Here is a 12,370-nt window from a genome sequence, read left to right as displayed (position 1 = left end):
GTCATCAGAGATTACTTAGACAGAAAAGCCTAAACCTAAACTTCAGAAGCTCATAAGTACTGAAAGGATTAAGATTTTTTAATAGAAATAATTTACAAATCTGTTTAACTTTCTGGAGCCAGTTGATATATAAAAAAAAGTTTTTTCCTGGGTAACCCCTTTAAACAGATTTGTATATTACTTCTATTAAAAAATCTTATTCCTTTCAGTACTTATTAGCTGCTGAATACTACAGAGGAAATTCTTTTCTTTTTGGAACACAGAGCTCTCTGCTGACATCATGACCCCAGTGCTCTCTGCTGACATCTCTGTCCATTTTAGGAACTCTCCAGAGCAGCATATCTTTTCTATGGGGATTTTCTCCTACTCTGGAGAGTTCTTAAAATGGACAGAGGTGTCAGCAAAGAGCACTAGGGTCGTGATGTCAGCAGAGAGCTCTGTGTTCCAAAAGAAAATAATTTCCTCTGTAGTATGACCAAAAGTGCAATGTGTGAACATAACCTTAAAATCAAGAATAGTGTAGTATGAAGTCCCATTATTAATGTTCACAGAAACCTGAACACATAACCTACAGACCCCAGTTGGGTGAAGTGGGCAATGTTTGGATGCATGATACAGTAGATCCAGCCACATCCCCAATCATTGTGCAATTAGAATGATACTTTGTTTTTACACTTCTAATATTCTGCTTTTAGAAAGAAGAAGCAACATTTTGATGCTGATCACAATGACACATCTAAGCTCTCTGGAACTCCGAGTGAAAATGAAAAACTTGAAGCTATTTCTGAAGAGGAAAACAAGAGGTGAGGCTTTGCTTTAAATTTTGGTAAAAAAAATAATGATATATTTTATACATTATACTAATTATGAGCTAATTTAAAGTCTCTAAATAGCCACTTTATTATAATATATACAAATAGAATATATATATAGGTCTGGCACTACATCCCTGGTTCCTATGTATGCTCTGCCATAGACACTCTAAGTGAGCCGGCATATGTGCTTCACTCGCGGTGGTGCGATGTAGTAGTTACCATGTGGAAATATCCAAACACAGAAGAAAAGAAAGTAAAGAGGAGGGGCAACGGACAGACAACAGGGGCGCTTCTGGGAAAAGTGTTTCATGCATTCACATGCACTTCCACAATCCAGATCTGCAACTTGTGAACCTTGGGAAAAGAATACCATTTTAGATGTTTGGGGTGACTCAGGAGTAACCTCTTTGCTCTTTTAGTGGATAATGTGCCTTTTTCAGTTTGCATGCATAAACATGATCTCAATTGGTTAAGAGTACAAAAGATAGGATTAGCTGCAAGGGGTTGATAGACATTCTTACCATTAAAGGGGTATTCCAGGAATATACTTTTTTTTTTTATATATATATATCAACTGGCTCCAGAAAGTTAAACAGATTTGTAAATTACTTCTATTAAAAAAATCTTAATCCTTTCAGTACTTATGAGCTTCTGAAGTTAAGGTTGTTCTTTTCTGTCTAAGTGCTCTCTGATGACACGTGTCTCGGGAACCACCAAGTTTAGAAGCAAATCCCCATAGCAAACCTCTTCTAAACTGGGCAGTTCCTGAGACACGTGTCATCAGAGAGCACTTAGAAAAGAACAACCTTACCTTAACTTCAGAAGCTTATAAGTACTGAAAGGATTAAGATTTTTTTTAAAGAAATAATTTACAAATCTGTTTAACTTTCTGGAACCAGTTGATATATATATAAAAAAAAGCTTTTTTTCCGGGATAACCCCTTTAAGTTGTCTTAGCACTTCAAAAGGAGTAGTATTCTGTAGACATCACTACTGTACTCCCTCCTTTGTCTGCTCCGCTAACTTTAAGATCACTTCTCAGTGACAACCATTCTAGTGCCTGTCTCTCGCCCACTATGAGGTTACTGGAAGTTCTGGGGTAAACTAAGAATTTTACCTCCCTAACTACTGATTACCAAAATAGGTCAAGAGAGCTCCCCCGGGCGACAGGAGGGGAGAACTTAATTAAATGTATGCCTATACAGGAGGTGAGGATATAGTGGCCGTCTGCTAATAATTGTACGCATTTATCTTCTTCTGATGGTACTAAACCCCAAAGGTCTCACAATTAGGAGAATTTTGCCCTCTTTCTGCGTATTTATATTATTGCCATTGTATTTAGAAAAAAACTAAAATAAATTGATATTCCTTATTGCTACAAAGAAGTCAATCATGAATGATGCGGAGTCAAATACAACACACAGTACAAAATTGAGTCCTATATAAAGCACAGGCACACGGGGAGATTTATCAAAACCGGTCTAGAGGAAAACTTGCTGAGTTGCCCATAGCAACCAATCAGATCACTTCTTTCATTTTTGAAAAGGCCTCTGAAAAATTAAAAAACTATCTGATTGGTTGCTATGGGCAACTCAGCAAGTTTTCCTCTAGACAGGTTTTGATAAATCTCCCCCCCCAGTCTTCAGTAGGAGGAGGAGTAATCCTTCTGGGAGGCTATACCCATGTAGAGAAAGATCTGATTACATGTTGTATATGTTATGCTATGTCCTGGCGGATTCTTTACGACTATTAGGTGTTTATTTGTTCACATTAGGGAACACCTTAATTCTTTTAGAATGGGGAACAGTGTCCCCTGGTTTATTGTCAACATGTGTAATGCTTTACGTTACATGTAAAATTTTGGTTTTGATTGTATTCATGTATCTCTGACTAACTAATAGTAGAAAGAGTTAAATACCTACCTAGAGGTCTTGATGCAGAGTGGGGGCTTGAGAAAGTGTGCATGGACGCAGGAAACAGTTGTTACAGGAGCTGTTGTCTATCCGTTGCCCCTCTCTGAAGGTATTAATGTGCACCATTTTATATTTAAAAGAAGTTTACTTGACTGGTAAGTGCCACAATGGCCCTCATTTACTATTCTAAACCCGACTTGTTTTGTCAGGTTTTTATGTCGCATCTTTGTCTGCGACAGGTCGCAGACATCGCGCGCCAGTCTGCGACACGATGCGACATTTTTTCCAAACCCGAAAAAGGGGCGTAACCCAACATTTCTGAGCTTTCCCACGTATTTATAAAGGTTTCCAACCCGAATTTGTTGAATTGTTGTGGATTTTTTCCCGACAACTCATGACATAAATATCAGGGAAATCTGAAGCTTATGTAGCAACAAAATGGATGAGATTTTAACACAGTGAAGAAAATCTGCACAAAATCAGCAAGAAAAGTGACCTGGGGTGTGGATTTTAAATCTGGGGAGGTCAATTTATGTTGTGGATATGCTGCAAATTTGTTGTGCATTTTTCTCATTGACTTCACAAAAGAGGTCACAATCTGAAATAAATGTGCAGAAATGCTGTGGAAATTTTAAATACATCTATACTTTATTTTTTTACATTTTCACAGTCTGCACCAATATCCACAGTATCAAATTTGGATCTTAATCCACACAATTTGGTACTATTTTTTTCTGCAGCAGATTTGCCTGCAGAAACAATGGATTTACAGCTATGGAAAATCTGTGGGGTTTCCATCCCGTAGAAACTTCTTAAAGGTTTCTGTTAATCTGTAAGAGAAACCAACATATTGCAAATATATATATATATATATATATATATATATATATGTTTTTTTATATTAGCAAATTGTAAAGACATTTGTTTGATTTTTTTATAGCACAGACAAAGAAGATGAGGAGTCTACTGAAAAGAAGATGGATGAAACTGTGGCAGACACACCGGAACAAACTGAGGAGAACACCTTACCGGATGAAGACTGGTACTATTATTCTATTATAGGCCATGGGACTCTGATGTACATCAAGGTTAAAGTGCATCAATAGCTGATGGGCAAGTGGTCGACATCTGGTAGCCCTGCCGATCAGCTGTTTGTCTCCCGCACTACACATTAAATGAAAAGACTGAGAGCTAAAGTACCCAGCACCACCACTACACAATGAACAGTGTAGGGATTCTGGCCCTGTTCACTGTACAGTGCTGGGTGCAGAAAAGTTGATCGGCGGGGATGCTGGGTGTCAGACCCCCGCAGATCAATGTTTGATGGCCTATCCTGCCAGAGGGTGATGGGTTTCAGCGGCGCTGACCAGGAGTGTCCACTTCTGGTCAATGCCACTGAAACCCATCACCCTCTGGAAGTCTTCACCTTGTATTGGTCGCATGGTTGGGGAGGCTGCAGACCAGACCTATTACTCACTCACACTGACTATTGTTGTGTGTGAGTTCACACAACTGCCTTTGGTAAGGGATTTTTCAATCCATTAATTGGACCTTACACTGGCGGTTTTACGCTATGGAGCGCTCTTCCATTTTATTTTGATGGCCTATCCTGACCTGTCAGGTCTCGGGGCCGCAGGTGTATACTATAATACACCCATTGCATGATAAAGTGACCAGTACAGTCAAGTCTTACCTATTTTATAATGTTTTTATTTTTTCTAGGAAAACTTCCCAGAATCGCTCCAAAAGATCAAGGAATGAATTGCTTGATAAATTCTTTTCTGCAAGTGGTGGTGATACAAGCTCAAGCAACATTGTGAAAGAAGAGAATGGGTAAGATGAGGGTGTTTCTTGCTTCAGCTAGGCTAGGTCCACAACACAATTTTTTATCATGTTTAAATGTAAAAAAAATGTACATTTTATTTTACTGTCATGAAATAGCTTAGGATGCTCTGATCAAACACCTTTTTAGAGTATCTTGATATGTCCTTATGTTCCTGAGATATGAGGGTTTATGGTTTGTCTGACAATTCAGGGAATGAGCTAATAATAATTAATAATGGGAGTGAATATCAGGTGATGGCGGTATTATACAGCCAGGGGGTGTGCATGTGTTACACTGAGGGGCGTATGTGTCTTATACACACATCCTGACTGTAAAATCCCGCCCATCACCAGATATTCACTCCCATTATTAAAATTAAGTTCACGCCCATGTGACTGATTCCCTGAATTGTTAGACAAATTATAAACCCTTTGTATCACCCCAAACTATTTGATGATAAGGCAAACTCATATTGTTTTGGGTTGGCCACAGGTCCTCTTTAAAGTTTTTTTTTTTATTGTCTCTTGCCAAATTTATAAAAAATATACCTTTGACGCATGCTGCTTTTTTCTGTCCTGTTGCAGAACAGGACTTAGATCCTGTTTGTCTTTTTACAGCAGAAATAAGGATAGGTATCTTGTTGTATGTTGTTTTATTTGTAACTTTAAAAATATAACTTATAGCATAGGGGATAAGTATCTGATGGGAACCCCACGATCTCTGGAACTGGACCCTGGCTCTCATTAAAAGGAGTGTGTGCAGTAGACCGCACATGCTCCATGTATTTCTATGGGAGTGCCGAAGAGACCCGAGTAAAGCATTCAGGTCTCTTCAGCACTGATATAAATTAGGCACACTGGCTGGCAAACACTGGTCTAATACAGTATATACACAATACTAGGATACAAAAAATATGGAAAGCGCTCACCTTCTCCATGCTCGTGCAATCAGTCCTCCTTCACTGTCTCCAGAATCGAAAAATTCCAAATGTAGTCCCAGCACCGGTAAAAAATCCATTTATTAGAAATCCATAAAAAATTCAGGAGATACAAAAAGGTGCAACCAGCATGCTGGAGGTCGAAACCTCCCCCTCTGAAGGGTTTCCACCCTACCGGGCCTTAGTCATAGATACAAGGGGTAGTATTGCCTGGTATTTAAAGGAGCTCAAACTCCGCCCAATATCAATAGTCAATATACAAATACATATAAGAAAACACAAAAATAGCAAAATACACAGTGCAAAAGAACTCAGAAAAAACCTCTATGCCATACATTAAAAATATACATATATAAAAATATAATAGAAAAAATCTATAATAGAAAAAAGAGGAAAAAGGTTTTTCATTAACTCATAACCAAATCAAGCCTATGATTCATGCCCTTCGGGTACGAGGTGTTAAACATTAATATCCAATAACCTTCTCGGTTCAGAAGTTTGGAACGTCTGTCTCCTCCTCGCTGTGGCTTAGTAACCCTTTCTATGCCGGTTATTGTAAGGGTGCTAACATTGCCTGTGTGAACAAGGGAGAAATGTATGGAGACGTTGGAGGGATTTCTAGTATTGTGGGTTGCTCCATATATGTGTTCTTGCAATCTATCCTTGATGTGTCTAGTAGTACATCCAACGTAGCCTAAATTACATGAGGTACAATGTATGTAATAAATTGCCCATGTGGTATTACAATTAATAAAAGAGGAGATAGTATATACAGACCCTACAATGCTTTCATTAATTACTTTAGACTGGTTCATAAATGCACAGCAACCACAACGGTTGCCACTACATTTAAAACAACCTTTCAGTTGTAGCCAGGTATATTGAGGATTATTATTGGTATTATCCTGGACATGTGAAGGTGCTAAAATGGTTTGTAGATTAGGAGGGCGTTTAGCAGAAAATCTGCAGCCATTGTGAACAATATTTTTGAGAATATTATCTTGTTCTATAATAGGAAGATATTTAGTAACTATATTTCTGATACAATTATATTGTTTGATGTATGGTTACAAAAGTAATTTTTGTGTTACTTGAGTCATTGTTATTTTCATGTTTGTTACTATTTTGTTTAGTAGTTTTTTTTTTATCACATAATAAATGTTCCCGATCTACATTTTGTGCTTTATGAATGGCTGAATTGATAATGCCTGTAGGATAATATCTTTGTTTCAATCTTTCCGAGATTTTAACACTTTCCACTTCGAAAAGTTCCACTGAGGAGCAATTCCTCTTACTTCGAATAAATTCACCATATGGTAGATTTTTAATTAATATACACAATACTACAACAATTTGACTCTTTACTGTATATGGCTATAACATTTCTCAATATTTCCTAACTCCCACATTAAATTATACTAGATGCAGCATTACCTGATGTTATACAGACCCGTCACCAATCGTTCTGGAATTATAAAGTGATTTTTTTGTTTTGTTTATTATTCTCTTATTCTGCTTTAGCCAGAAGAAGCCAAATATTGATGCTGATCAATATGATGTATCTAAACTTTCTGAAACTGAGAGTAAAAATGAAAAACATGAAGATACTTCTAAAGAGGAAAACAAGAGGTGAGGCTTTGCTTCAAATTTTAGTAAAAAAAATATTTTTGTTTTGTTTTTATATGCTACACATTATATATGTTTCCAGATTCTGTAAAGTTTTGAAATGGCTAGGGTAGAGGACAGAACACCCTTGCCATGTCCTCTGCCAAGAAGAATGTTATTGGCAGTAGCAGCTACAGTACAGGTAGCAGCAGCCAGGTGCCTGGTGGTAGTAGTATCAGCCTCATCTGCAAGCAAAAGTTGTCACTGTCTTCCAGGGGTTGTGAGGATAATAAGGCACTGGTTGATTCATTTGATGTCTTCTCAGGAGGAGAAAGAAAAGCCTGATGTCTGACGATATAACATTCAGCCAGGTGTCAGTGGATTTCTCATCTTCTACAGTTACATGGCAGGGTCAAAATTTTTGTTCTTGTCTGTTCCATCATCTCTGTCCCCAATGCTAAGCAGTAGGATAACATTAGCCACAAGAAGGAGTTGCCTTTGGAGTGGTAGGCATGGTGGTGAGATTGTAAGGCATCATGGTGGATATGCTGAGGGGGAGCAAGGAGCCAATGACCACACATCACAAGTTCATACTATGAGGAATGGCATGGACGATGAGGAGGAGTTTGATGATGATGAAAGCAGGCATGTTGATCTGATCAGCTCAGAAGCAGGTGACAACAACACTGCTACATCTGCAGGCTTGAGGGAAAAAAAGCCTTGCAAAGGAGGGGCACAGTCAGGTGGTGGTGTTATCCTTCCGTGTGGAAAGTCTTTTCTATGTGACCAGATGCATAAAACCAGGCATAGTGCCGTCTTTGCAAAAAGAAAGTAAGGAATAGCCAGGGTCCGGGTATAGGAATTACGGCTGTAGTAAGCATATGGAGTAACATTACAAGGCCAGGCTAAAAGTATTACTAGACCACCACTGCAGGCTGTCTGCTGGCTACAACTAGTACTAGTCCACCACTGCCTGCTCTACGCTGGCTACTACAATTACCACCAGTCCACTACCCTTGCCGCTTTTACTACCAGCCAGGCCTTTACATAATCACTTTCCAGCCACAAAACCTGTTGCAACTCCCAAAAAGGGAGAATTTTTGATAATTTTTCAACTTTTTAATATTTAAAAAAGCTATTTCTTCACTATTTACTGTTTCTTCACAATTTTTTGCGCAAATTTGTTGTGCATTTTTCTCATTGACTTCACAAAAGAGGTCACAATCTGAAATAAATGTGCAGAAATGCTGTGGAAATTTTAAATACATCTATACTTAATTTTTTTACATTTTCACAGTCTGCACCAATATACACAGTATCAAATTTGGATCTTAATCCACACAATTTGGTACCATTTTTTTCTGCAGCAGATTTGCCAGCAGAAACACTGGATTTACAGCTATGGAAAATCTGTGGGGTTTCCATCCCATAGAAACTTCTTAAAGGTTTCTGTTAATCTGTAAGAGAAACAAACATATTGCAAATATATATATATATATATATATATATATATATATATATGTTTTTTTATATATTAGCAACTTGTAAAGACATTTGTTTGATTTTTTTATAGCACAGACAAAGAAGATGAGGAGTCTACTGAAAAGAAGATGGATGAAACTGTGGCAGACACACCGGAACAAACTGAGGAGAACACCTTACCGGATGAAGACTGGTACTATTATTCTATTATAGGCCATGGGACTCTTATGTACATCAAGGTTAAAGTGCATCAATAGCTGATGGGCAAGTGGTCGACATCTGGTAGCCCTGCCGATCAGCTGTTTGTCTCCCGCACTACACATTAAATTAAAAGACTGAGAGCTAAAGTACCCAGCACCACCACTACACAATGAACAGTGTAGGGATTCTGGCCCTGTTCACTGTACAGTGCTGGGTGCAGAAAAGTTGATCGGCGGGGATGCTGGGTGTCAGACCCCCGCAGATCAATGTTTGATGGCCTATCCTGCCAGAGGGTGATGGGTTTCAGCGGCGCTGACCAGGAGTGTCCACTCCTGGTCAATGCCACTGAAACCCATCACCCTCTGGAAGTCTTCACCTTGTATTGATCGCATGGTTGGGGAGGCTGCAGACCAAACCTATTACTCACTCACACTGACTATTGTTGTGTGTAAGTTCACACAACTGCCTTTGGTAAGGGATTTTTCAATCCATTAATTGGACCTTACATTGGCGGTTTTACGCTATGGAGCGCTCTTCCATTTTATTATGATGGCCTATCCTGACCTGTCAGGTCTCGGGGCCGCAGGTGTATACTATAATACACCCATTGCATGATAAAGTGACCAGTATAGTCAAGTCTTATCTATTTTATAATGTTTTTATTTTTTCTAGGAAAACTTCCCAGAATCTAGACCACCACTGCAGGCTGTCTGCTGGCTACAACTAGTACTAGTCCACCACTGCCTGCTCTATGCTGGCTACTACAATTACCACCAGTCCACTACCCTTGCCGCTGTTAATACCAGCCAGGCCTTTACATAATCACTTTCCAGCCACAAAACCTGTTGCGACTCCCAAAAAGGGAGAATTTTTGATAATTTTTCAACTTTTCAATATTTAAAAAAGCTATTTCTTCACTATTTACTGTTTCTTCACAATTTTGAGACACTGTCACCAATCCTGTGGCACCTCCCAAAAAGGTATCATTGTTGAAACACTTGGAAAAGCTATTGCGTCTTCCAATACTTCCATGTGCATTTTATCTCCAGCAGGCATCTACCAACAAAAAGGGATTATTTATGCAGCTTCTATTTTAGTGCTAAAAAGCATACAAAATCTGCTAGTGCAGTGTGTTTTTAAACAAACTGTTAGTTACCATGGGTTAGTACATGTAGGACGCAACACAGAAGGGCTCCTGCTCTCCCCGGCTAGTATCAGCTGCTTACCGGCCCCACAGTGCTCCACCGATGTCCTGTCGGCTCCTCAGTGCCCCCCAACACCAGCAGGGATGGAGCGATATCTTCAGTGCGGCGACACACCTGCTTCACAGCTGCCGGCGGACTCATCACAAGCGTTGCGCGCCTTGCGGTCCCTCAGTCTCCCCACACGGCCCAGCATCCACCAGAGCCCTCAGACCCTGGCCATGCCGCTATAACACCAGGGACTGATACGGATGCAGAACTCTCATTGGCTCACAGGCATAAGTAGGGCGGAATTTCCACGAATATTCGCAATGCGAATATTTGCATGCATAAACCTTTCGCCTCACAGTCTCATCCCTGGGTCTTTAATGAAATGATACAAGCATTGCATTTATCAGTCGAAGGAGATCCCTACAATATGCTCAGTTTTGAAAAAAAGCTGAATATTCTTAATAGCAAATTTTAATCACAAAATTCGTAATATTTGCAAATTCACGAATATGCGATATTCACGATGAATATTCGAATTGCGAATATTCATGAGCAACACTACTTGGCACATAGATTACCAGCTTATAGCTGAGAAGGTGGCACAGCATATGACACCTACGGTTCAACATATTGTGGAGGAGGTCCTGAAAGCCACTCTACAGAACCTGCAATTGGATGTGGACTCTCATTCTACCCGCCTGAAAGAAGTTAACACTGTGTATCTACTCTGAAAGACGTTGACACGAATGTGTTAAAATGCTTACGCCATAGTGAGGCTGAATTGCTCAGAGTTACTGCCAAGTTAGAGGATCTGGAAAACAGGTCCCGACGCAACAACCTCCGTATTGTGGGGGTTAAGGAGTCTGTGGCGCCTTCTGATCTGGCAATTTGGCTAGCCTCCAGCTTTGTAACGTATCTTGGTATCAAGGTGGGCAGAACCCCTGACAAATTATACTCCTTAACTTATCAGCCCCTGTTTGCTAAAATATGGGCAGAATTATTGAGGTGTTGGAGCCCTCCACTCTACTTTATAGGGAGATGTCACTTACTAAAAATGATCAGCTTTTCTCGTCTCCTGTACCCCCTACAAACTTTGCCTCTTTTGTTACATGATGATGATGTACAACGGCTGAACTCAGAGTTTATCAAGTTTATATGGGTGGGCAAGAGACCTCACATCGCATTGCACAAATTAATTCTAGGTAAACAGGAGGGTGGTCTTACTTTCCCAAACATTCGAGGTTACAACCTCACATGTCTCGTCCGTTTTTCGGTGGACTGGATTCACGGTTCCTCTTTCCAGGCCAAATATAGTTTAGAGGCCAAGCTAGCTTCCCCATGGAACCTACAGGCCCTCCTCCACGTGACATATACCAAGCTACCTTCTTTAGTTAAGCGCTCGATACTTTTGAGAGACACAATAGTGGCATGGAGGGAGGTACAGAAACTGTTCCACCTCCCATTTCTAGTATCCAAAATCACTCCTTGTCAGGTCATCCAAAAGCCCCTCCCAAATCTATATGATGTGGGCAGAGAAAGACTTGAAAACGGTCCGGGAGTTTATTGACAGGCCACATAAATGTTGGTTATCTCCTCAGTCGTTGTTATCTAAATTTGAACTCCTGTCCTCCCATGTACTTGCATCAAATGGATTCTTTCCTTGTTAAGCGGTTGCGGAACCTAGATATGGAGTCCCCTGACCATGCATTAGATCTTCTGATTAGCAGTGAGCCACGTAAATCTTACATCTCTTCTATTTATCCTGTCATCAGGAATACTATAGTTAAGTTTGATCCAGGCACCCTCTTCTCCTCCTGGTCCTCCTGGATACCGGATGACGATATTTCCGACTGTATACTTCAGGAGTACGATTCGCCGCTGTGTCACCGCTGTGAACCTATTTAAAAATGGCTCACAAGGCACTTTATGGGTTTAATATCTTACCATCCCCTGACTTCCCTGAGGAATAACTGCCTGCCATAAATGTTCTACCCCCCTGACTAATCTATGGCATGGGGTATGGACCTGCTCTAACACCGTGACATACTGGCACCAGATTTTTTTCTTTTATCAAGAATACCTGGGGCCTGACTTTACCTTGTATTCCTAAAGCTCTACTTTTCCACCAAGTTATACCCGCTGACAACGACAATGCACTCCTACCCAGGGTTCCTCAATTAGTACACATAGTCCTGCTAGTGGCTCTCCGTTGTTTGTTCACCTTTTGGTTAGCATTTACCACCTCGGCCCTGACCATGGTTATAATGCAGCTCAAGTTATATTGTGGGGTTGATAGAATTGATACAAAATCACACGGACGGTGATGTTTTTGACAAGTGGAGGGTTTTTATTCTTTCACATTGCACTCCTGCTGAAGTAGCAGACGTTGTTCGTCCCTT

General features: G+C 40.0%; 1 protein-coding gene across 1 annotated transcript in view; it reads left to right on the top strand.

The window, feature by feature from the left end:
- Window positions 1–12,370, top strand: part of LOC130361069 (protocadherin Fat 4-like) — a 157,407-nt gene that overhangs the window by 124,038 nt on the left and 20,999 nt on the right. The window contains exons 37-41 of the mRNA XM_056563632.1: window positions 696–803; window positions 3,669–3,770; window positions 4,451–4,561; window positions 7,012–7,119; window positions 8,669–8,770. Coding sequence (XP_056419607.1) covers window positions 696–803; window positions 3,669–3,770; window positions 4,451–4,561; window positions 7,012–7,119; window positions 8,669–8,770 — 531 coding nt within the window. The remainder of the gene's footprint in view (window positions 1–695; window positions 804–3,668; window positions 3,771–4,450; window positions 4,562–7,011; window positions 7,120–8,668; window positions 8,771–12,370) is intronic.

The sequence above is a fragment of the Hyla sarda genome, chromosome 3 (assembly GCF_029499605.1).
Source record: "Hyla sarda isolate aHylSar1 chromosome 3, aHylSar1.hap1, whole genome shotgun sequence".
Classification (NCBI taxonomy): domain Eukaryota; kingdom Metazoa; phylum Chordata; class Amphibia; order Anura; family Hylidae; genus Hyla; species Hyla sarda.
Note: the sequence above shows the minus strand (reverse complement) of the source record. Positions and strands in the feature narration are given on the sequence as shown.